This window comes from Filicampus tigris, chromosome 17, assembly GCF_054856515.1.
Source record: "Filicampus tigris isolate MCC_2025a chromosome 17, RoL_Ftig_1.0, whole genome shotgun sequence".
NCBI lineage: Eukaryota > Metazoa > Chordata > Actinopteri > Syngnathiformes > Syngnathidae > Filicampus > Filicampus tigris.
The window spans coordinates 4,951,506-4,975,469 of NC_141233.1; the positions used below are offsets into that span (position 1 = coordinate 4,951,506).

The 23,964-nt window shown below is 40.5% G+C and overlaps 1 protein-coding gene across 1 annotated transcript in view; it reads right to left on the reverse strand.

The window, feature by feature from the left end:
* med13a (mediator complex subunit 13a) overlaps window positions 1-23,964 on the reverse strand; it is an 85,027-nt gene that overhangs the window by 15,484 nt on the left and 45,579 nt on the right. Inside the window, exons 4-14 of the mRNA XM_086012713.1 lie at window positions 21,221-21,366; window positions 15,210-15,410; window positions 14,912-15,106; window positions 14,620-14,782; window positions 13,493-13,603; window positions 12,041-12,793; window positions 7,979-8,195; window positions 3,422-3,452; window positions 2,949-3,070; window positions 2,739-2,829; window positions 792-1,003 (exon numbers count right to left, since the gene is read on the reverse strand). Coding sequence (XP_085868839.1) covers window positions 792-1,003; window positions 2,739-2,829; window positions 2,949-3,070; window positions 3,422-3,452; window positions 7,979-8,195; window positions 12,041-12,793; window positions 13,493-13,603; window positions 14,620-14,782; window positions 14,912-15,106; window positions 15,210-15,410; window positions 21,221-21,366 — 2,242 coding nt within the window. The remainder of the gene's footprint in view (window positions 1-791; window positions 1,004-2,738; window positions 2,830-2,948; window positions 3,071-3,421; window positions 3,453-7,978; window positions 8,196-12,040; window positions 12,794-13,492; window positions 13,604-14,619; window positions 14,783-14,911; window positions 15,107-15,209; window positions 15,411-21,220; window positions 21,367-23,964) is intronic.

Here is a 23,964-nt window from a genome sequence, read left to right on the forward strand (position 1 = left end):
AAATATATTAACTGGACCTGCAGATGAAGTCAACTTCATATACAGTGTTTTAGAAAAGAAAAAGGAAATCAGAGCAGCACGGGAATTCATTTGCTCACCATATTTTGAGTGACATTGAATTGTTTCACTGTCTTGCCTCTCACTCAAAGTCAACTGAGAAAAGCTCTAGCTCACCCGTGACCATAATGAAGATAAGCAATATAGAAACTGGATGGTGGAACTGTATTTAACATAATTGGCCAAAGATGTCATGTTAAAAAGCTTATTTATTTTTCTTAGTTAGATGGCAAAAGTCGTTGTAAATTGTAGCCACTGTACTGCCTTACAGTCAAGAGGTCTAAGTGGCCTGCATGTTCTCTGCTTGTGTGGCTTTTTCTAGGTACTTCCGCACCCTCCCACATTCCAAAAACATGCGTGTTAAGTTAACTGAAGATTCCAAAACTGTCCACAGGTGTGAATTTTTTTTTTGTATATACGAGCACTGCGACTGGCTGGCAAAACAGTCCAGGTTGTACCCTACCTCTCGCCCCAAGTCAGCATATGTATAATAATGCACACGACTGAAAATAAGACAGATGGAATTCTAACCCAACATCTAGAAGGTATTTTATCACTATCTAATTTTGTCCTTAACTATCTTAACTATGAATTCTGGAATGCTGCAAGAGTTCACCATTTCCTCAGATGAATGACATCACTGGCTCTAACAGTAAATTTGTCTCATTAGTTCAGCCATTGTCGTTTCCAAAGAAGTCTCATAAAATGAACTTAGGAAATTGCAGAATGCTCACTTTGATCTCAGAAGGCTTTGGGCTACAGAAACTCTCCTCCACCTCGATCTTGAAGTGACTCCCCAGAGACGAGGTTCCATCCAGTGTGGTCATGCCAGGAGGTGGCTCCATGCTGCCGTACTCTTTGCTACACATGTTCATGGGTGAGTAGCCCATAATGTGCTGCTCAAGGGAGGGAGGAGTGGGAAACATCTGGTGTAGGTCTGCCGAGCCTGAGAGGATGGAGTGAACACAGTACAGTCACCATCCAATATAAAATACCTCAATTTATGGAAGGTTCACTTCACTTTAGCTATGTTCTCATGCGCTCTAGCATATCGTCGCTGTCCTGTGAAAAACGCTTATCTCCAATTTTGGAAACTTTTTTAATTTTCACTTTAATGCGATGTGTGTAACGTGCAAACATGGTTAGTGTAAAAATAAGAAAATGAAAAAAAAAAATGGAGATAAATGTTTTTCACATGGCAGCGACGATAGGAAATAGTATTAGGCTTATTGTTATTGTAGCATCTCTCTCGGACAATAATCACCTGACAAATGCAAAATACAGGTTGGAAGAATTACGACTTCAAAAAACACTGCAACAAATGAATAAACAAGGCTGGAGTACAGCAGAACAATAAAAAAGACCTCAGTAAAAGGGATTGTAAAATAGAAAAATCATTAAGGGACTCATAAAAGGCAAATAACCCCTGGGTTTACCTATCCAAATACTGCACCTGCTTCATAATAACAAAAAAACATACAGTAAGTCTTCATTGTGGCTACCCCTGTTCTGCAATAGGTGTCATGTGGCACAAGGCTGAGGCACACTCACATTAAAAAAAAGACAAAGTCAGAGGTTAGGAAGCTATCAGCTTGCTTGTTCCGACTATACACAAACGACAACTAATGATCGGCTAGCAATATTTAAAAAAAATTCACTTCAGCGGGAAAAAAGGAGCATGACACCATTTCCAGATTCATCACAATCACTTTAAATGCTTGACCAATCACACTAAAGTACTCAGTCACACCGTGAGGAAAAAAAAAAACATCTACAAGATGACACGGCGAGTAGTCCCTAATTAGGGCTGTTCATTTAAAGAAATTATGCATTCTGAAATCGCAGCTCTGAAAGTGAGTACACATTCATTTGTTACTGCGCAACATGTATAGGCCCGAAAGTGGAAGTCCAAATATATTTTTTTCAAGAATATGTTCCCAGCAGGCCCACTAGTTGAAACATGGCATTCTGATTAATTTTGCGTTTGTAGAATATAAGTAAAGCAGCAAAATGCACTCGTTTTTAGCCATCCCAGGGGGCGGCCATTTTTTCTTCTGTCGACTGAAAATGACATCACAACTGCTCACAACGACCAATCACGGCTGACCTGTTTTCTGCATCTGAGCCGTGATTGGTCGTTGTGAGCAGTTGTGATGTCATTTTCAGTCGACAGAAGACAAAATGGCCACCCACAGAGATGGCTAAAAACGAGTGCATTAACACTTACTCCACAAACGCAATATTTATCACAATGCCTTGTTTCAACTAGTGGGCTTGCATAGAACATATTCTTGAAAAAAAAAATGTTTGCGTTGACTTCCTCTTTAAATGCAATAAAGGGCATACAGAAGACAACTTGTGAATTAAGGCAGAAAACATATTAATACACCAAAAGTATAATAATTCCTTAAAGTTTTGGGTTTGTTCCCTAAGCTCAAACTGAAAACACGTTAAAACATCAGAGTACAATGCATGTACAGCATGACAACTAACCCATTAGGTGGTAAGTCAAGGGTGAGTATTAATCATATTTGAGTGCCACATTATCATATACAGTATATGTACATACTGTATGTGTTAATATATAATATATATAATATATATAATTTCTTATTCCAATTAACTTTCATTGAAATATGTGGGTCAAGCATCACTCAATTAACATGAGAAGAGATACTTACTAATGCAGGATACTGGGTCCAAAGTGGATGGCTTTGGTTCCTTGTTGCCAAATTTTTCATCTGTTCCATTTACGGGCCGTCTGGAACCAGGCTGTGGACAAGGAGAAAAATAGTATTTTAGTACCTCGGTACCAGACAAAAGCATTTTCCAAGCTCACTGTGGCTTCCGCAAAATCTGAGGGTTACAAATAAGGACATTGTCTAACAGACCCCCAGTTCGTCTTCATCCGAGTTGAAGAGGTTGTCAAGGTCATTGATGGAAACCACCAGGTCGGTCTCATGGATCAGGCTTGTGGAGGCTATGCGGTTGTTAGCGCCTGCCCGCTGAGGATCTGCAGGCAAACATTTGAGACTTAAGAATTAAAAAGCCAGGTTCAAAATGTAAACAAGAAAACCCAAATATTGCCAAGTGATGATTTATGCTGTTTTATAGCTGAGGTTGAATTGAAAATAATATGCAAAAAAAAAAAGTATTTCTTGTGAATGAGTAAAGTTTGTATAGACAAGAGTGAATATACTCAAATAACACTGCCAAGTTGCATTCCTCAGATGTGAATGGAAAGCAAGATGCAGTGTTATTTAAAGATTCTGAGGTCGCCTGGGTGATTATGTGTCCGTATAACAGCAGCCAAGTCATGCAAATAAACAAGAAGGATACTCAGCGAAAAAGAAATCAGCCTTACCATCTGATGTACCCGACCCTCCATCTTCACCCTGTTAGAAAGTGCAAACAGAAAAGGTTAGCAAGAAGAAATAAAATACAGTTAAGTGTTTGATTAAACCATAAACATGACACACACTACTTACTGTTACTGCACATGTATTATTGTATAGTAATATGAAACCACTGCCACATCTGAAAGGTCCTTCTCGAGCTTGTTATAAACTAAATGATAATGAAAGTAAATCGTTGGCCGTTATCCGAAAAACACAAAGCGTGCCATCAAGAGATAGCAAAACATATTTAATATACCAAGTGGTTTTCTTTTCAAATCAATACATACTGTAATAAAATTAGATCAACAATACATGCTATAATAGCAAGAATGAAAATATAGGAGCACTGCACAAACAGTTAATGGGGGATGGGGGGGTCTGGGTAGATGGATGGGTGTGAGTTATCCCCTGCTGTGGCAAATGGGATTTCCAGTGTAGATTCAGAGGGAAATCAAGATCCAAGGAATGGCCTCTTGGGCTCCCACCCAGACATCAATATCTAGGAGGGCTTGCCTTTATAGCATGTGCTTGTGTGTGCTTGTGTGTGTGTACTCTAAACAGTTCTTGCTGGGAACAGGAATGTTATGTTCTAGCTATTGATTTCATTATGCTCCAAGGCTTTTCTCTGCGTAAGACAGGGTTTAATCAGTCTCCCTTTAAGAACCAGTCCACAATAGTGTACAACCAGGGCCACAAGGCTCTTCACTATTTGTTAAACCTTGCACCTTGAGTATGCCCACATGGGGAAGGTGTGTCTTTAACATAATGCAACTCCAAGGCTGGATGCTTATATGAACCTCATCAACTTTTTTACCGCTGTATCACTTCATTTTATTCTTAACCCAGAGTACACAGCTGTACCCCAGTCTGTTGCTCAGCCATGTTGACATCTCACAACTTAACGTATGAATGCCAGAGATACACCGATTATCAGGCCGGACGATTATCGGCGCCAATATTTGGCGTTTTGACAAATATCGCCATCTGCCTTTTTTTTTTTTTTTTTTTTTTTTTAACAAATCAAAACCGATAAAGCTGGTATCTCAAATTTGGGGTTTTCGTCAGGGTTCGTAAAAGGTAGCAAAGATGTTCACAGATGGTTTTTACTTGTTGCTAACAGTTATTTTTTTTGTCGCAAAGAAATTTTGACCATGTTCAGACAGTTTTTCACAGCCTATGCCAGTCTTTGCCACATTTTGCAACCTTTTAAGAACCCTGACAAAAAACAAAACAAATTCGCTCCGTTCACAAGCATTCGCCACTCAGACAGATATCGCTTAAGAGATCAATTTAAAACAGGGTACTTTTTATTTATGTATTTATTAAAATTTTCACCTTAACTTTATGCTGATACTCGGAATTGCCTGCCCTTTTTATTTGTGTGAATTAAAACAAATAAGTGAAAGTTTTCAGTTTCAGTTTTTTAGAAAACTATTTACTAAAGTAAACTTTGGAGAGCCATTTACTTTTTTAGTTTTTCATTTGGGTAGCTTAAAGAGGAAGTCAACACAATCATTTTTTTCCAGAATATGTTCTATGCAAGCCCACTAGTTGAAATAGGGCATTCTGAAAAATATTGCGTTTCACAACGACCAATCATGGCTCAGATTAAGAAAACAGGTCAACCGTGATTGGTCGTTCTGAGCAGTTGTGATGTCACTTTCAGGCGACAGAAGACAAAATGGCTGCCCCCAGAGATGGCTAAAAACGAGTGCATTTTGCTGCTTAACTTGTATTTCACAAACGCAAAATTAATCAGAATGCCGTGTTTCAACTAGTGGGCCTGCTGGGAACATATTCTTGAAAAAAATATGTCTGGGTTGACTTCCACTTTAAGACATGGTAATGAAAGCTCCCTGACCTTTTTTGTTGGAATTTTAAACCAAAGCCTTTTATTTTCTTTGTTTAAAATGAAAAGAAAACCTTCAACATGTTGAAAATTGGAAAAGGTGTTTTAACAATTTAATGGCATTTCAACAAAGTTACATTTTTAAATTTTGACGCTAATATTTTCACTTTTACAGCAAATGATTATCAGCTCCAAATATTGGTTATCGGCCCCTTTCACTACTAATAATCAGTAGCGCTATCAGGCCTGAAAAAGATACATCGGTTTCTCACTAATGTATGCAATGCCACTGATGTACGATTGTGGTTGGATTCTAAATGTGTTCCACATAAAAAACCTACTAAATTGTGATGTCATTTTATTCGACAGGTAATTGCAAGCGCCAAACTTATGGAGTAAGGAGTCTTAGGGCCACTAAAAAGTTCATTAAAAAAAATCTTACAAAAACATGTTAGATCAAAAATTCTTAATATCTCATCTCACTCTGAATAACGCGATCATAATCACTTCATAAACAGTATGCATTGAGATAAGGACTGTTGAAGAACTTATTACGTTACACTTTAGTATGTGAACTTCACAAACAATAAAATAGTCAACGTTTTGGCACAACAGAAACAGCAGTTAATATTTAACAGATATCTACAGAGAGACAGCTGGTACTTGTCTCAGACTGTTGCTTTGATGGTTCATGTGGGAACTCGTCAAAATAATGACTTTGCTCTAGTAAAAATTACAACTTCTCTCTTGAAACAATATGATTAATGTCGTAAAAGCTTTTTCCATGGAAAAAAAATGAATTCCAACAGTAACATGCCATCTTTTTTTGCATAAAATAAGACCTTTTGGCCCTAATGCCCCTTCGTACATATCAACACAGCTGCACTGAACAAAAACAAACTACTAGATAGATTCTTTTGCAAGGAGAATGAACACTCCATGACTTCCAACAAGAGCAAAGAAACATTGAAAAGCAATAATGACATTCACAGCTGTAAGTCCAATAAATTTACCGTATTTTTCAGACCACAAGGTGCGCAAAATTACCTTTAATTTTCTCAAAAGTAGACAGAGATAGACTTGTAATCCGATAATGCGTACCTTATGTATGGATGTTGTCTTTTCAGTTTGTGATCTTGAATTCAAATTCTTTCCCATTACATTCACATTCTCATTCTCAACCATATCTAAATGTTAGCAGGTGTCCATGTTTTGGTCAACAAGAACGACTTCTTGCTTCCGTGTCTCAGAATCATGAGAAATGTAGTCGTAGTATTAGTCTTATGCTGCGGACAGACTGAACAAAAGATGAGCGATTCTGGCAGCGTGTTTCCAATGATATGATGTTGAACCGTGAGGTAAACAACACTTCAGCACGTCAGCTTCATAGGTTGGATAATGGTAAGCGAAGAAGGTGTTGTATCTGGTGAGTGCACTGACTTGTTGAACTGTCAAACAAGATAGCATTTAGCATTAGTCAAAGAAATAACACAAACACTGCTCACCAAATTGACTAGCAATATTGATATAAATATCAGCAAACACACCTACAAGGTGGTTGAGTTATTTGGAGACCCTCCATTTCAAGGTGCCTTTGAACTTAATTTGGGTCTGCTCTATTCGACACAAGAACGCATTTGAGGTTTAATGGTTCATTGATTCAGATTCTGTGTTGTGTTCAGACTACAGTCTGCGAAGCCTGCAGCACGCACACACACGCAGACAGTCTCTCCCGTTCAATAACAGGTGGCCCTTGTCTGGCAGAGGCAGCACTGAGGATTACTCTATGTTTAAAAGGGGAAGGAGGCAGAGGCCAGATCAAATAGGAAAAACAAACTTAAGGAAAACTGGACAGGCCAACCAATTGGTGTTCCCCGGGGCTCACCTTACAATAGGGATTTTTGAACAGCTTCCTGTTACAATAGACATAGGCAGTGAAAGCGGATGAGGAAACCAGTTATTTTTAGTGCAGTATTCCTTGAGATGATGATGGTATTTTTCTAGCTCTCTTGGTCCTTGCCCTCTTGTCCACCCCTGTCAAAGTGAGCACGGATGAGATGGTTTCTCTTCTGACCTTTCATAAAGGCTCGACAAAGCTAAAAAAAAGTTTTTTCAATGCAACAAACCAACTTTTCGCATTGCATCAATTTGAATACCTGCAATTTGACCAGTCACCTCTGAAATTGCTAAAGATAAAAAAACAATTTGTCCTGGCGAGGGACCGGACAAGTAAAGTTCACAATTTAAATGAAGTTCTAATTAAAACAATGGACTTTCCTCACCCAGATGCGCGTCAAAAGCACTTGGGCTCGAGGATAATCATGTTTCGATAAGAGTGACTTGCAGGTTTTTAAGGATAATGTTGAGTCTGTTGTGTTCCAAGACAAACTGGCCTGATTGATTCAAATGCTGTCAAGTCATGCTTTACTGTACAGAAAGACACAACTAGTTGTTATGATAAGAAGTTGCAATAATGGTTCGGAGTGAATCCGTACGGCAATTAGCCGATGGCACAAGCATAGAAGAAAACAAAATAAAATTGATGTGGCTGCACATTATACTTTTTTTTCTGATGCTCTTTCCCAGAGCAACAGAAACAAAGGAAAAAGGTTTGGGACATTTTAACGAAGAGGACAAATACATCCATTAGTTCCAGCAAGCCCTCAAGCCTTACCTTATGTTTCTTGCCTGGCTCACGCTCGCCGCCTGCCTTATCTTTTTTGTTGGAAAATGTGAATGTCACGTCTCCTTCCTCAAAGGCATAGGGGTCCATCTCAGGCTCGTGATCTCCGTCAGCGATGGCAGCAACCAGGTACTGGCTTTTTCTGGCACGATACATCTGAATGCGCTCATCAGAGACCTTCAGTGGGAATTTAGATGTGGACATCACCCTTGGGGGAAGAGAAAAACAGTGGCACATCAGGACTGAGGCGTACAGCTGGATCAGAGAAAACCAAGACACCAGATCATGAATATTTATTGCTAATGTCAATTTCAAACAATTTATTTTCAACTGTGCACCAATAAAGATTGAATTTGATTAGTGAGTAAATAAAAAAATATATCAATGTTTGCTAAAGTGCTGTGCCGCTGCTTGATAGTCCTTGTCAGCACCGCTTTGTGTTTATCGGCAGTAAATGCAATGGCAGCGACCGCAAACAACTCTGACAGCTGTCTTGGAGCGGCACTGGATGCACGGTGTTTGTTGTCAGACAACTACATTTCAAACAGATTAACGAGAACATGGCGACTACTACCACCACCGACTGTTCATACACAGACACATTGATCACTTGTCACTGTGAAATGGCTCATCAGAATCTTCACTGTGACTGTGGCCTAATTATTCTTCTCATGTGAGAAAGTAAAGAGAGAGGTGCACTATAGGTTACGCTGCTGTCAACCCCCCCCCCTCCAAATCACCCCTCTCAACTGTATCCCCGCACACGTATGTCCTCTCGTCATGCTTGTCCTGTTCTGATGTGAGGTGATGGAATGCAGCAGCCTAGGCCACAGATTAGCCATCATTCAGGGCCATAGCCGGGAGGATTATGGCTCACCAGAATAGCCCATCCAAGCGTTTGGTCCATCGGGATTGCAGAACTCCACTGATAATTTCCACTATGGCCACCCCCTCAGGTTGCTGGTCCCAAATGCTATTCCTCAAACTCGACAGACACCCAGTGTTCCCCACAGATTTGAAATCTACTTGGGTGGGTGGACGCCGGCGGGTGTGGGGCAATTTTTGTTGTTGTTATTTTATGCTTCATATCGTGCATTCTAGTGGAATTTTCAGAGTAAAAAGTGTTACCACATTACTCAGTGACCTCACATTTTTTGCTCTTCTTTTGTATTCAAATAAGAAAATATTAATAATAAAATAAGGCTGTCATTGGATCGTAAGAAAGTGGGCGGGCGTATGATAGTTTTGCGAAGGGTTTAAAGCCGTGCAGTGGGTGGGGTGATGAGAGGGTGTCTTGTTCAGTTGAATATAGGGCTGAATGATTTTAGGAAAAAATTGTATTGCGATTTTTCGGACTGATATTGCGATTTCGTTTTAATTTGCGATTTTCTTGAAATCGAGCTTCAGTGCAATAGTCACAATGTACAGTAACATTTACAAACATGACACAAAATGCCATTATGCCATCAAAAACATTAAAAGCTATTACTCTAATAATGCAAGGACACTAAAGAGGTTTTGTGAGGGAGGCAGTCCTTTTTCAAGTTTTTAAATATGGCTCAAGTATTAGTGTACTACTTGCCGTCAAGTATAAATATGCATTTATTTGCAATTGTGTGTATAAAAATCATTTTTAACCCCAAAATGTTTTTACATTTTGTGCTAATGTACATGTTCTTCGTACATAAGTCAATATTTTTTCCATATTTTTGCTAGACTTAACTGCTTCAAACAGAGACTGGGGGCTTAGCGGTATGGCTTGAAATACATATCGTGGTATTATTTGAATCTTTTGGTCCTAACAGTAATGGTGAGTGTAAAAATCGCCTTATTTTTTGTCTAGATACATGCTGATTGTAATACAACATTTCTGTTCATAACTGCTGGATCTCCACCCTTACACGTTTCTAGTCAGGCTTCAGTAAAAAGTCTACTGTACACCTAAGCACTTATTTTGCTATTCTAGACTCTGCATTTCACTTAGCGACCCCTCGTTCGCCTCCGTGGTGAAAACGCTACTTGTTAGTGGGGTCGTTTATTCGTCACATTGGAGGAGATGATGCACAGCACGCAGCTCGTTGCTGCTTTATCCGGACTTAAATATAGTATAAATAAAGACCGAGCAGCTACAGGGAAAGGTATCTTAGCGCTTAGCATTCAAGCAGCCCCGAACGAAATTACTTCCGGGAGTATGGTCGACAGCGTGTAGTAGGACAACGCTTTTTTTTTTTTTTTTTTTTACCAGTTCGGCGCTGGACCTGCCCACAGGAGTATGCCACTAATGGTGGCGGCGAATTAACGTTTTTTTTTTATTAAATTCTCTTGAAAACTTCTTGGGCGCCCGTCTGTTTACTTGGGCGGCCCGCCCAAGTATTAATATGGTGTGGGAAACACTGGACACCCCTTGCTCTCTTCCATCCACCCGCCCTTAACACAGCTTCTTCAGCGTAAGTGTGTTACCCAAAAGCGAGCAATATTATAGCGATAGGTTTGACTCCATTATAACAACAGTTCATCTTTATCTAACCCCGACTATTATTCTTGTTCTCATCTGCTTGTGTGTAGGAATCAATGAGTAGTGCTGGCCGTGCACATTGGTGATGTATGATGTTAAAAGGGCATATAGCAAGGGATTAACATGCTGTGTGCGGCTAAGCGCTAAAATGAACATCCTGAAGATGAGGAATAAGAGGGGAAACAGCAAATGTGTGAAGGCTCGACTGTATTTTGTGTGGCTGTTTGGGATGGGCAGAACAATCAATTCAACAATCTGAAGATTTTTTTTTCCGCCTCCAACAAAGAATTTTTTATGAATCTTGAATCCGTTGATTAATCATGTCTTAAAGCAATTGAGGCAAAATGGATGCATTACTCGGCTGCAACCACCAAAGGTGCTGCTGAAACTGTTTCAACTACAGTGGTACCTTATTATGCGTTCAATTTGTTCTGTGACCAAGATCATAACTCAATTTAATCATATATTAAATCAATGGTACATATTGCAATGAACAGAAATGCGATTAATCTAATCCCACCAAAAATCACCACCTTTTTTCTGTTATGTTTGGACTAAGAAACACATAAAAATATTGTATGAAACATTGTACAATATTGTATAAAAGAACAATTAAAGATAATGTAAAAAAAATAAACTGGTTTTATGAAATGTAATGACTGAACATTGGCATGCGATGAAAGTCTGTACTGCAAATGTATTTCTGTATACAGTGGACCCCCGTATATACTCGTGGTTTGGCATCCGCGGATTCATCTATCACTGAATTTCTTTTTATGTAATTCTTTTGGAGAGGTTGGAGAAAATGTGTAATGGAGGTTTATAAGTGCTTTTTTAAAAAGATTTTTGGGGAGTTTAAATTTTCTTTTTCCGAATTCATTTTAGTGGGTGTCACTTATACATAGATTTTTGCTATTCATGGGCTAGCCCGCTCCCTAGTTCCTGCAAACAGAGAGGCTCCATTGTATGCGCCTTTGAGGGGTGTGGCCTTGTGAGTGACATCAAGTACATGGTGGGATAGTATATGTGTGAGGGTCTGGATGCGAGTTTTGGCCTATTGTAGCCGCTTGCGAGTGTTCTCATTTTATTTTTGTGTTTTACTGCTAACTGTGTTTTCCCATTCAATAAAAGGCTAAAAGTACACTGGGAACTGTGGCTCCCTTTTTTTTCCCCTTCACTCAAGCTAGCCTGTGATGTGTCTGAGGCTCGCCACAAAAATTTTGGCTCGCAACACAAAGGAGAAAAAAATTTGACGAAGTGATGACTAACATAAAAATTTTTTTGAAAAACGTGTAAGTTGGGGAACTTTTAAGTCACGGTACCATTGTAGTAGAAAACAAAAAACACAACCTAAATTCGAACAACTCGTCCAGGCAAAATTATTCTGCTCAACAAGTCAGATGAGTTCAGAATATTCCAGAGAGATTCCCCCATCAAATGCTTGATACATGTTCCCTACAGTTGATTAAAGACACGTCATTCAATTGCCCCTCCTTAGTGGCTGAGACAGAAAGCACTGATTATCGATTGGTACTTACTCGGTCACAGACACAAGGTTGTCCTGTGAGGTTAAACCATCTTCCCGAAACTTTTCCCCGGGTAGCTGTGGTGTGGGAAGCTCTGCTTCTTTCCTGCGGGATAGGTTGAATAACCTCCATGGTGAGTGAGTGCTGTCATCTTCGAGGTGGACCCCCGTGCCTGTATACACAGTGGGTTCGGGAGGGTCTGAATAACCAGAGGCTGAAGAGTGGGCGTGGTGTGAGGAGAAGTGCTGGGTCAGACCCTCTGGGCCTACAGGCTCCTCGTTGCCGCCCTTTGCTCCGCCCAGGCATGGCTCCAGACGAGGCTGGTAAAAGTGTTGGTTGTTGGGGGTGGAAGGATTCTTTAAACCCTCCCTGGGATCTTCACCACGCTCGCATGGGTGGGGGCTAAGTGGTGGGGGTTGGGGGGAGTTGGCAAGGTCCGACGGCCCTCCCGTGCTAACAACCCCACTGTTGAGCTGAGGTGGTTTTTGGATCGTTGACACATCTGCCGAACGAATACTTGAGAATCTTCCTCCATCCTGACTCCTCATTGTAAGCCTTTGGCCGGCCGTTGCCTCGGTCTCCATCGTGGTGTCTTCGCTGGTCAGGTTTCGATGATGGAAAGGTGTCTGGGGTCTTTTCTGCTGCTTATCACTCTTGTCTGGCTTCTCTCCTCCAGCTTTGTGCTTGGTAGGAGTCTGGGAGGCCTGGCCCACTGTCTGAGCTTGGCCCACATTTCCGCCTGTTCGCTGCTTCACTGATTTATGTCTGGAGGAAAGAGGATGAACATGAAAATACAATGAGACTTTGATGCAATGGTGACACAGACCAAAAGTGAGCAGAGAACTGTGCAATGGAAGCAAATCACCTTTCAGACCATGAAGACCAACAAAAAAGGTTTTTGCGTGTTTTAAATGCACAAATGTCTTTGTCATTGTACACGTAATTGACACATCAGATTTCCTGACAAATCTGTAAAACGTCATCCACATTTATCAATCTAAAATCAGTTAACAAGAACTGTCAAAAACAAGTGTGAGTGTCAATTACTGTTAAAATGTTCATTAAACACTTTCATCCAAATCAAAGGAAAAGAGCAAAAACTCTCACGGCCATTAAAATTGTATATAAACAGGGCTTCAAAATTCAATGTGGTTAAAACGCTGGGTGGATCCAAACCAATTAACATGCCGATGCTGATCTCAGAGGTGGTCCAAACCAGCTCTGCTTTCAACAGGTGGAGGAAATATTTCCCACGTTAGACACATGGCTCTAAGACGAGCCAAGCATTTAGGTAGCCTACTCACTCATTGCAATTTCAAAGCACAGGCTCATTTGACTACTACGTCAATGGTTCTTTTTGACAACCGTAACTAGTTTGGCAGGATATATGATATCACAGGTGTGCCCAGGTGGTTATATAATGTACGGAAAAGAAACCTGATTGGTTGGTAATTGGCAATTTACCGAGAACAGCTGCAGTACGACCGCTCAGAAGGCTCCACAAAATCCCAGGTTCCCACTCTCTCTGTCCGGTCCTCCTCACAGGTACCGTTGGTTGCAGCTGAGTATTTCCGCCTGTGGTGCAAGCAAATGACAACAACATGTCTATTAATATATGCACTCTTAGTATTATTGATATACTCATACTCCACATGTTCATCATTGGCCTTATATTGTTTTTTTATTTCATTATTTCTGGCTTTATTCATCGGTAAATGCAGTTTGTTGCTGAGACTGACTTTATAACCCTGCTTGGAGCAATAGTATTTTCGGTGACATGCTAATAGCTAACTACTGCTGACATTTTGTGCTTGCACAGGGGCAGCAGGACCCTCGATGCTCCCAATGTGTCAGATTCACTGATAGTGAATAATTCACAAGACCAAGGGACGACATTGCAATATATCCAGTTTTTAATACTGGTGGGTTAGTATACGTGTGAGGGTCTGGATGTGAGTTCAGGGCTTGGGCAGGTGAAGAATCATGTTTACTTTATATCCAATCATAGACAGATAGATGTGCGTATGTTTTCATTATTTAATTCATCCACGTTAGTTGAAACAATTTGAAGCTATCACATCACCGGCTTTTGAGGGTAGATGTTAAATGTAGTTGAGTGATTTTGTTGCGTGTTGCTTAACAGGGCGACTGTCCAAGGGAGCAGAATACTGTTTTATTTCGAAAGCCTGTGCGCTCAGCTCATAACCTAACTCCAGGTTTCTGCTGCCAGGATGACTGAAAAGTTTAATCTTTTTCATTGTGGCACAGACACGGATTATCTCATTTAAAATAAGGCAAGAAGCATCTCTGCACCTCCTATTGAGTACTAATGACAGGGCTTAGCATTCAGTAGTGATGGCTCAATGCTTCATTTTGGACAGCAACAATGGTAATACATATGTAGTGACTTCAATTTGTGTGTCACTGAAATTCATTACTTAATATTAAACATCGTTTTCACTTCATGAATATAAAAACAGTTTTGGGATTGCCACTTGCTTAAGAAGGAACATTACATAAAAAAAGTTCATTGGCATCACAAGGCAACTCAAAAGTCAGATAGGACTGAACATAGACAAGGAAAATCTTACTTGTTCTGGGCTCGGTTGATATTGCACTCCTGCCAGACACGCTCCACAACCTGACTGGCAAGCTGTCGAGGAATTTTGCCTCCGTGGTGGCTTGATCTGTCCACACTGAACGTGTCACATGAAGAAGGCATCCTCAACCACTTCTGGGCAGAATGAGAGTCCACTACAGAGACAAAGATCCAGTGAGAAACAAACCACTTGACTCATTGAGTGATTCAGGTTAATTCAAAGACAAGATCCCATTAATAAAGTGAAGCCTCTTGTGTTGCAGACGCTTATCTGTTTTGACTACCTGTGTGCACCTCCTCAGGCGACGTGGGAGGGGTGAGGGTCACCAATGACATGGCAGGCTCTCGCTGGGATGCAGGCACTTGGTGACCACCCGAATAGACGGCAGTACATTGGGAGGACCCCACGGGGGCCACAACAGGGATGTCTGACTGGGGCACGAGCACTAGGCAGGCTGGGTACACCATTCGCACACCACCTACACAAACACATGCACACACATTTTACAAAGACTCAATAAAACACAAATATGGCAGTGTGTAAAACACCATGCAAAAAAAAACACACACAAAAAAACTGACCAACAAGGACCTCTACGGAGGCCAGAGAATCATCTTCCCAATCCATATCTTCCATCTTGTCTTCTAACACACCATCCTTGGCACTGGGACTGATGGGATAAAACTGGTTCCAGTCCTCAATCAGCTTCCGGGTGGGTGGGTCTGACATCTTGAACGATTGGCCGGTCAGAGTCCCATTCAGCCCAAATGGACTCAGGATGACTATTGCGACAGAAACATTTGGGAGGACAGAAGGACACACAGTTAGCCAGTAGGATGGGTAGGGGCTGTGAGCACATCACGCTAACATACATTTTGCTAGGGACTGCAGATGGAAAGTAGCCGTTGGCTAATTCTGGCATATTTACATGTAAATGTTCATTAATATGCACTGCCCCTTTTAAATAAATAAATTACAATAAATTACAATTTGCCAAAACCCATCTGAGGTCCACCTATATACAGTAGCTCCACTCGTCGTCAATTCCTTCTCTTCGTTGCGTTTCCTTACAGCTTCATTCCCTCCACACTGATCTGCAAAATAATCATATCCTTTACCCAAATTTGCCCTAATCTTTTTCTAAATGTCTTATTTGCCCTTTCCCTTGCTTATCCTGAACTTAATATCTTTTCATTGCTTTCCTTTTTTCAATATTTTAAGCCCCATCGCCGCTCTTATAATTTAATCCTTTTATTCCTCATAATGTTTCCTTTCTTTCCTCCGTTCTTTATGCTTTGGTTTCCTCATCATTCTGTCATCTCCGGCCTATTCAGGAGCATGGTGACCTTTCCATAGCAATGCTGGACTCAGCCAATCCCAGCGGAGTTGCCAAATACTTACAGAGCAATCCAGACGTCAATTATTGGCAAGCAGCGGCCTCTCAGAGGTCATAAACAGAGGCTTATAAAAAGGGCCATTCCTCGACAAACACACTTCGCTGCACAGACATATGGAGTCACAAAGAGCCCATCAGTCTGCTTATAGAACAGACCTTCATCCATCAGCAAATGGAGATACCACTATAACCGAACATGCATAATGCATACATACAGTACACGCATGAAAACCATATGAATATCAACGTGTGCGCGCGCACGTGTGTGACTAAGCGTGCCAGTGTGTGCGTATACATGCACATATGCGCGCACGCACCATATTGGCTTGTTATGCAGCCACTCTCTCTGCATCTATCATACATTGTAAGTGACGAGGGGTTATATAAATGGTTCGACTGGCTGGGTGGGTGTGTGAGTGAGTGAGTGAGCATTTGTTAATGCCCCCTCTCTTTTTCATTAGGAGACTAGATGGCCCCGAGCCCGAAGTATTGATCCCGTGACTGGACCGTTGAAGAGCTTCAAGGATGCCAAAACTGGCCGCAGATAATGAGAAGAAAAATTAGGATATGGAAAAGGTTTATCCTTTCAAATCTTTTGGCACAGATGTTTCTGGGCCTCTTCTGAAAGAAACCCTTTTGCAGGTGTGTGAGCTCCCTTTCTCACACCTGACACTCTCATTATTGGGGAAAATGAAAACTATAACATTCAGGTCTAACGTCTCGAGGTGAGTGTGAAAGGTGACTGGCAGCTGGGGTTTGAAGATAAGTAAGATACGTTTCTGGAATGAACTGTAGCTTAGCGTTTCACACCAGCTGACAGCAAAGTCAGCAGATATGACCTGTAACATTGAAAATGAAGGTCATGTTTCTGTTACTATACAACAAAATGCAGCTCTGCCTGATCACATTAAACCTTAATTGAATCCAAGCACTTAAATCCCTCTGCATGTTTTCACCACACGCAGCCACAAAACCTGGGGGCTAGTCATGGAAACAAGATGAAATTCAGCACAATTACGGAGATGGTTTACCATATTCCGCTCAATGCATCCTGTTTTCCCCTACAACCTTTTCTACACTTCGAGTACATCTCTGGCTCCCCGAAGACATGTCAAATGTTCTCAGATCAGTGTAATGGGCTGAGAGTTCATTCCATTCACTCGGCGCCCTTTTATGGGGTCACATCCTGGAGAGATCTGCTTTGTCGAACAGTAAACTGAGCTCGGCAGAGGTGAGGGGACGAAGAGGGGGAGGAGGTGGAGACGGAGTGAAGATAGATGGACCTAGGTGGATGGAAGTCAGTTCTTCCCTAACACCAAACTTAGATAGCTTGGAGGAGAGAGAGTGCAGCGGGGAAACACAGCTGGATGTCAAATAATGGGTCTTAAATGACAAATTAAAAAAAAAAAAAGGCAAAAAATGAATTTAAGAGACTTTAAAAAAACGACCATATACTGTACTCACTATATTCATTATGACATTATTACACAGTCACTTTTAATACATTGATATGAAATCTTGCAAATTTTAAAATCGTCTGGAATGCTCTACATCAGGGGTCATCAACATGGCGCTCCCAGGCACTAGGTCACCCCCCAAGGACCACAAGAGTAGCCTGTGAGCCTGTTCTAAAAATAGCTGACCAGTGATGGGACATTGTGACTTTCTTGATGTCTTTGAAATGTTTTACAAGTGATCATTTAAAAATGTAAAAACTTGCAGAGATTTATAGAAGTGTTCGACCCCTGAGGGGATAAGCCGAAAGGATGATAACAAAAACAACAACAACAACAACATACTGAAACTGATATTTATCTGTTTCTTACCTTGTTAAATTACTGTTAATAATTATTATGAGAAATCATTACATGTGTTATGTGGGAAGACTGTATCCAACCAATGGTCCTTCGTATTAATCAATACCCAAGAAGTAGCATTCCACTTCAAAAAAGTTAAGGACCCCTACTCGAGATTTTTCCAGATGGTGCACTGCTCAGAACCAATGTGTCAGATTTAATTCTTACAAATTTGACTGATATCTCTGAACACATATTTAAGCCATTTTTTTTTATAATCCAGCTAAAAGATACCTGTCAACAAATACTTTAACTCAACCAGTATGAATAACTTTGGCCTGAACAGTAACCCTACTTCTTTTGAGCTCATAAATGTAAGCACTTCTCACAATATTACAAAAGTGCTTAATAGTGGCTGCAGTTCATCCAATCAAAACGGATGACTTTAATTCCAATATAGCAACAGTAAGACTGTCAAGGCAGCAATCACAGAAGCAGATGGAGTAATTTAACTGAAGTGATGAGCTCTCACAGTGGACATGTTTGAGCTATGTGTTTATGTGAGAAACTGTGACATTTATTTATAGACTAATAAAATGACATCATTAACAATCTACTAGTTGGTGAATGCACAACTGGATGATTGTGTTAAATGAATCCCTGTGGGTGAGTGTGGCTACCAGTTTTGCTACAGTAAGTGATTACAACTCATGTCACAAGGCTCTGTACCATATCATGAAATAAACCTCACAGCAAATTGTTTATCGTAACCTTCTGTCTAGAGGGGACGGCTTTATATGAATTACAGCTGTGGATAGAGAAGGAGAACAATGTTATTACACTGGAGTGGCAGCATCAAGATGGGAGGTCTGGATCACAATTTTATAACTGATGAGAAGCAATAGGACCATTCCTACATGCAGAGAGCTTTTGATAGCTGAAAAAACAACAACAACAACCTACTCAAAAAGGGCAGCAGCGTGCACCTCTAAACTGCTGGGTATAACACAAGTACCATGTTAAGTTTATATAAAGATGCTTTCAACTGCAAATCCGCTGCAGGATTTTGATTGAAGAACAGCGGGGTCCAGCAGAATGCCTTTTTTTTTGTTTAAAGAGTCTTACCTAATGTCTGATATTGATATAAGATGAATGAGTGTGTTATGACAGTATTGTTTATAAGGCAAACCATTTCTTTCACAGGATCAAACAAGTTGAAGTTCATATCATTATTAGCATTTTCTCAGAGTGAAAACGCACACTTTGGGCCGACTTTGGGATTGCACAGTGTTTGCCTGGGTATGGTTATACGATGTATGAATACAATTATAGGCTCAGATGTTTTACAACTAAACGAGATTGTAATTTCTCTGTAATTAATGACATTTGATAGAAGAGTGAGACAGCGTGTACATTAATACACTGTACACAGGACTCTTCAATCAAATATTATGCAGTCATAAATACTAAGTATTTATTGCCTAAATATACACTAGAGACAGATTAGGAGACACATATTTCCATCATTATTCTTCAATACTAACAGGCTGTAAGCTTTTCTGAGAAGCTTAGAGTTGTTTTGTGCTAAGTGGTGTCTTTGAAAGGGTATGTTGTGTGCAAAAATAGCCCTAAAATATATTTCTGACTAGATCTGTCATGTAAATTAAATTAACGTTTTAGGGGCGTTTTCTTGCAGAACTAAACAGACATTCACTTCTGACATATGTCCTTTGAATTATACTGAAGCAATTACCTTGACTGCAGAAGTGTCATAACACTAGGAATTAGGGTTGCCACAAACAATTATTTTGGTAGTCGACTAATCACCAACAGTAGTCGCGATTAGTCGACTAATCGGATCATATGTAAATTGCGGCGCGTCGCACCAGCAAGCAGCTGCTTTTATAGAACCATAATTCATTTACAGCTTGATTCTTTATGTATGTACAAATTAATGAGATGATACAACATTCAACTTTGATTAAACTTTGCAGCTTATGCCAGCAGTTCTCAGATGTTCATAAATGATGGTGCATCTTAAATTGAAGTCAATATTGTGGCTTTAAAAGTTTTGGCTGCAATTGTTTAGTGCATTTTAAAATGAAACCAAAACTATACACTATGCAGAGTTGCACTAATTCCATGAAAATATCTATAAATACAAAAAGGATTACTTGTAAACAAATTTCACTCTTCTTTGGCACCAAGCATTTTTTTAATGTGGAAGGTAGTGAAATCAGAGGAGTAAATGAGGAAAAATCACTGTGCTACAGCAAACTAAAATAAACACTTTGGTATTGGTTTTAAATTTTGTTTTCATTTAACCTTTATCTCCAAACGTTTTGTCCTTATTCACTAATAAATATGGGTAAATTAATAGTGGTAAATTGGTCTGCACGATCAATGCAACAGGGGAAAAAATCTTTATTAGGAGGAACATATTTTTGAAAAAATTGTTAGTACTATAACATAGTATATTGCAACAAACTTATGTGTTTTATTGTTATGTGATGCCAATGAGGGCTTGTGGCAAGTATGTCATGTTTTATTACTTTGAGTACTGGAATTTCCCAGTTTCCAGTGAACGCATCACTCCGTTCGCGAGAAATCTTTCTGCTTTGATGTCAAACACGGCATACGCACACTGTTGTTCAAAATGCGAGTTTGCTGACTAATGCCTCCTTAATCCATATTAGACGCTAAAATATGTTAGCGTAGCAAAAAGGACATCGTGTCCGTGGACATCAAACACGCACCGGTTAAACTACAGCTAGCTTTCAGACGCGATTGAACGTGTCAGAAATGAAAAAAGGCATCAGCCACAACGTGCTTCCTTTCTCGATTATCGAGAATCCCCGTCATGCTGCCATGAGAGGGAGGTTTGCATGTGCGCCCTTGACAGGCAACCAGCCAGCGGGGAAAAGCGCGAGACGAGGCTGTTTCAAGAGAAAAGCAATGCGCCAAAATAAATAAATATATGGATAAACGACTTGTCGACGACTTAACTTAATTGTCGACGATCGTCGTGATTAGTCGACTAATCTTGGCAGCCCTATTAGGAATCAACAGTATACCAGTGTAAATTGTTAAAACTAATTTCTACATTAGGGTTATGTATTGAAATGAGTAGGCCGTCATTTTTACAACGGCAACAACTTTTTTTTCTAAAAGAAAAGCAGAAACAGATCATTCACAAAGTTAGTTAATTCAAACTCCACTATTCCACTTTTGGACCAAATAAAATGATAGTGGAGGATAACACGGTTAATCAGATGTTGCTTATGCGGATACAATGTCTGCAACCATGACACAGGAGGGGTTTTTTTCTTAATATTTTTGTGTCTCTCATTTTTTTTTTTTTTTTTTTTTAATTTAAACTGTAATCCTCGTCTCTACCAACCTTGGAAGGGGTTGGATGCCTGCTGAGCCAGAGTGAGGTGCTCCTCAGTCAGATGGTAAACGGGCTGGTGCTGGTTAATCTCCACGCTGGTACATACGTTACTCTCGCCATGCAAGAAGAAGGTGAAGGCGCAAGATAGGTGCTCGCTGTAAGGAAGACAGAAATACAAATGAGTCTTCTCGGATGCATCATTAAGTACAAGAAATAATACGAACATGACAGCAAAAATATGAAGTCTGAATAAAAAACAAAATGTCTTTAGGTCAAAAGCGAAAGTGAAATCTATCGACACTTATTTTGCGTGAGTGAAGTAAGGTGCATCTGATTAAAAACAAAATAAGAGGCATTTGATTTAAAAAGAAGCTTTGGTCGTACCTCATATGTACCTGTGATGAATTGCCACTTGGTTGGATTCGTCTTACACAATACAGACTATTAGAACAAAACCTGACCTCTATCTTCCAAGCAAAATTTTAAGCATCCTATTTCCTCATATAGTTGCTGGGGAGTTATTTTCTTATCTAAAGGGGGGGCGGGGTCAGGCATCCACTCGGAAAATCCTCTAATGGGGAAAAAAGAACTACCGTACTTTAAAATCTGTAGTTCCTTCTTCCAGTGCAAAACAACCTGTCAATTTGTAGCAAAACATTTTTGAAGGGAAAAAAAAAGTCATAACGTTATTAATGTTTGTCACAGGAACATGACTCGAATTGTCTTTTAAAGTTTGATCATGCTGGTCATGTAATTCAATTAATTTTTGAAATAGTATGCACATGCATACAATATTTGTCAAGTGTAACTTCAGTTTATAACAAAAAGGATTATTAAATATAAAATGCAGAAAAAACAGCAAGAAATTAGGTACACTGGACAGAGAATAGGTGAAAGTAATCTGAAGTCGCATAGCTCCCAAGCACATAATGGACGAAGAAAAAAAAAACTATTGAGTGAGCAACTTTGATGCAAACTTAAAACCACTGTAGACGCTGCTATTTTGGCTAACAGCAAAGCTCTGCTAAGATCAGCAGTTAGCTTGTGATTTAATAGTGTCTGAACTGGGGTAGAGCGGCACGGCGATCGATTGGTTAGCACATCCGCCTCACAGTTCAGAGGTCGTGGGTTCGATCCCGGCTCCGGCCTCCCTTTGTGGAGTTTGCGTGTTCTCCCCGTGCCTGCGTGGGTTTTCTCCGGGTACTCTGATTTCCTCCCACATTCCAAAAACAGGCATGGTAAGTCGATTGGACTCTCTAAATTGCCCCTAGGCGTGATTGTGAGTGCGGATGTTTGTCTCTGTGTGCCCTGTGATTGGCTGGCAACCAATTCAGGGTGTCCCCCGCCTACTGCCCGAAGACAGCTGGGACAGACTCCAGCTTGTGAGGATAAGCGGTATCGATAATGGATGGATGGATGAATTGGGGTAATTACAGTCACAATACTTTTTGGGGAGGGGGTAGGGTTACGCGTCTACTTTGGGGAGTGGTGCTTACTTGTTACAAGGGAACAACACACACGTTGATTGATTGAGACACAGTTTACAACATTTTAGGAAAATACAGCACACTGATATCTCTTCAGAAATGTGAAGCAGATTAAATATGACAAGTAGTTGGCTTCTAGAAATAAAAATCAAATGTGTTAAGGGCTTTGCGTACAAGCAAATGCACCATTGTTGCAGTGTGTCTTTTGTCAAACAAAAGGCCAATCCCCAACTAACTCTGTCTTTTCGACAATGAGCTCAGCTACAAGCGTACTTTCTTGCTCAGACAGCGCCTCTGGTTACGACAATGCCTGCCTGTGCCAGTCTGACCTCAACGGCTCACAACAAAAGTGACACGAAGAAAAATCGGAAAAGAGCGAGGCAGTTGGAAATAGAGCGGGGACGGGGGAAAATGCTGGCCATTGTCCGCATGGTTTCCCTTTCTTTCAGCCCCATCTTGTCCGACATACAAATACATGCAGTGAAAGAGAGAAAACGCAAGTGATGGACGGCCAACTGAAAGTGAACACGGTGCGCTTGGAAGTGGATCAAAGAAGGGTTGCTTCCTTGGAGGATTTGATTAAGCAAATAGCACTCTTCTCCCTCTGACTCCCGCTCTCGCACACCTACTCTGCAGAGGATTAAGAAAAGGAGCAGATAGGCAGGCGCTGCAATGAAGATGGAGCGAGAGCACTTCAAATAAGATAATACCGACTACATAGTAGCGACTAGCGAGATGCCCTAAGATGGTGCCCACGGAGACTCGCATTCAATCTTATAATCATTTTCCTCGGAAAAATGTACGGATGCTCATTAACATGATATTCATATTCTGCATGTATTCACTCACTATAGCTGTCTACATCTGGATGCAAGAAGGCTGATGAAGGTGAGTTACAGACTTACGCATCTACTGCAGTAGTCTTACATCACCTCAATCTACTGAAAGAGCACAACATTAAGTACACTTGCGCTATCAAAGGACTGTGTAAAAAATATCTGCCTCTGGAAAGATAAGAACTGTATGCTTGTAGATGAGATCTGGGATGGGATTTTCTCCTGAGTTTCCAATAGGACTCAAAGAACAAAAGTGCAGCCGCTCTACCTGGTGCAGGAAATTAGTCAACTAAAGATTTATCAACTCTCACAAGCAGTGGCAGCATAATTAAAGGAGGCCTCATTTATGGCCCATGCGTAGGTGTCGGTTCCATTCATGAACCCGCTTAGTATGTCCATGCATTTAGTCTCTTGTCCAAGGGCACCTGAA